Here is a 1,131-nt window from a genome sequence, read left to right as displayed (position 1 = left end):
CTCGGCACCGGGCACCGCCTCGGTATACAAAATGCGCCTGCGGGGCGGACCCTCACAGATCACAGCTCACAACTGACCATCGTCCCTCCCCCCCGGCTCTTTTCTCTGTTTTCTCTTTGTTGCTTGCTTTCTTTCTTTCCCCCGAGAGGGTGGTTGAGCTGTCGAGCAGCCACATCATACACCGGCTTCTATCTCTTCACCGGCCTCGCTCAACCGCACGAACGCGCTCTCTCTCTCGACTGTGGGTGGTTGAAGACACGTAGACACTGTACACATATATGCGCGTAAGTCAACTAACCGCCCTTCTCCTGCTCAATCAACCCACGAGAGGCACGCTGCAAGCCCGTACCCGCGTCATCAAGCCATGCACCGCTGTTCAAAACCGTTCCCGCACGCCGCCAATTGCGCCAAAAGTTCTTAGTTCCAACATTCACCGCCTCCTGCGCGACAACGACCTGATAAGTGCATCGTGAACGCCATCTCGTCTGGCACCAACCCGATGCGCGACGTACCAAGATCGCCTTCGTGGCTCATCGCAAGACCTTTGTTGTCACAACCAGATCTTGAGTTGGACGGGGGCCAACACTTGACAGCTCTGCGAGCAGCTGGCAGGCGGGGGCGCGAGGCCGGCGCCAGAGGAAGAAGCGGAACGATAGCGTGGGCATGGCGGCTGCGTAACGACAGCGTCTCCACCCCAGCTGTACGTCCCCAGACGCCGAATCGCGTGTGCGCGCTGCTCGGGGCCGTGGGAGGTCTGTGTCGCACGCGTGTGCGACCCCGATGGACGTCCCGTTCGATACGACTGTACGTACTTTTAGCTTACTGGGAGAAAAGAGAGAGGGGGTTGTGTTCTCTAGGCCCCTAGGGGCCCTACGCGCGGCGTGAGAGCTCGGAAGCGAGCTTAGCACGGCGATCGAGGATGGCACGGTTCACCCCCTTCACCGAAGCGATGGAGATGCGTTCCGCGTGGTGTGACACAAATGAGAGGCGGGAGTGGGGAGGGTACGCGGTGCGGTCAACGCCCGAGCGTTGAGCCTTGCGCGCAAGGCGGTTGATCTTTGCAACTGCAGGCGGCGAGAAGCCGCCGCCGAATGTCTCGTGGAGAAGCAGGTTGAACTTGTTTCGTTTGCC

The 1,131-nt window shown here is 60.1% G+C and overlaps 1 protein-coding gene across 1 annotated transcript in view; it reads right to left on the bottom strand.

Moving 5' to 3' along the window:
- Nucleotides 1–819: 819 nt before the first annotated feature.
- EMIHUDRAFT_254868 (hypothetical protein) overlaps nucleotides 820–1,131 on the bottom strand; it is a gene marked incomplete at both ends in the record, with an annotated part of 2,544 nt that continues 2,232 nt past the window's right edge. Inside the window, one exon of the mRNA XM_005776207.1 lies at nucleotides 820–861. Within this exon, the coding sequence (XP_005776264.1) occupies nucleotides 820–861 (42 nt within the window). The remainder of the gene's footprint in view (nucleotides 862–1,131) is intronic.

This window comes from Emiliania huxleyi (genome assembly GCF_000372725.1).
Source record: "Emiliania huxleyi CCMP1516 unplaced genomic scaffold EMIHUscaffold_2806, whole genome shotgun sequence".
Taxonomy (NCBI): Eukaryota; Haptophyta; order Isochrysidales; family Noelaerhabdaceae; genus Emiliania; species Emiliania huxleyi.
The sequence above is the reverse complement of the archived record's forward strand: the minus strand, read 5'-3'. Positions and strand labels throughout refer to the sequence as shown.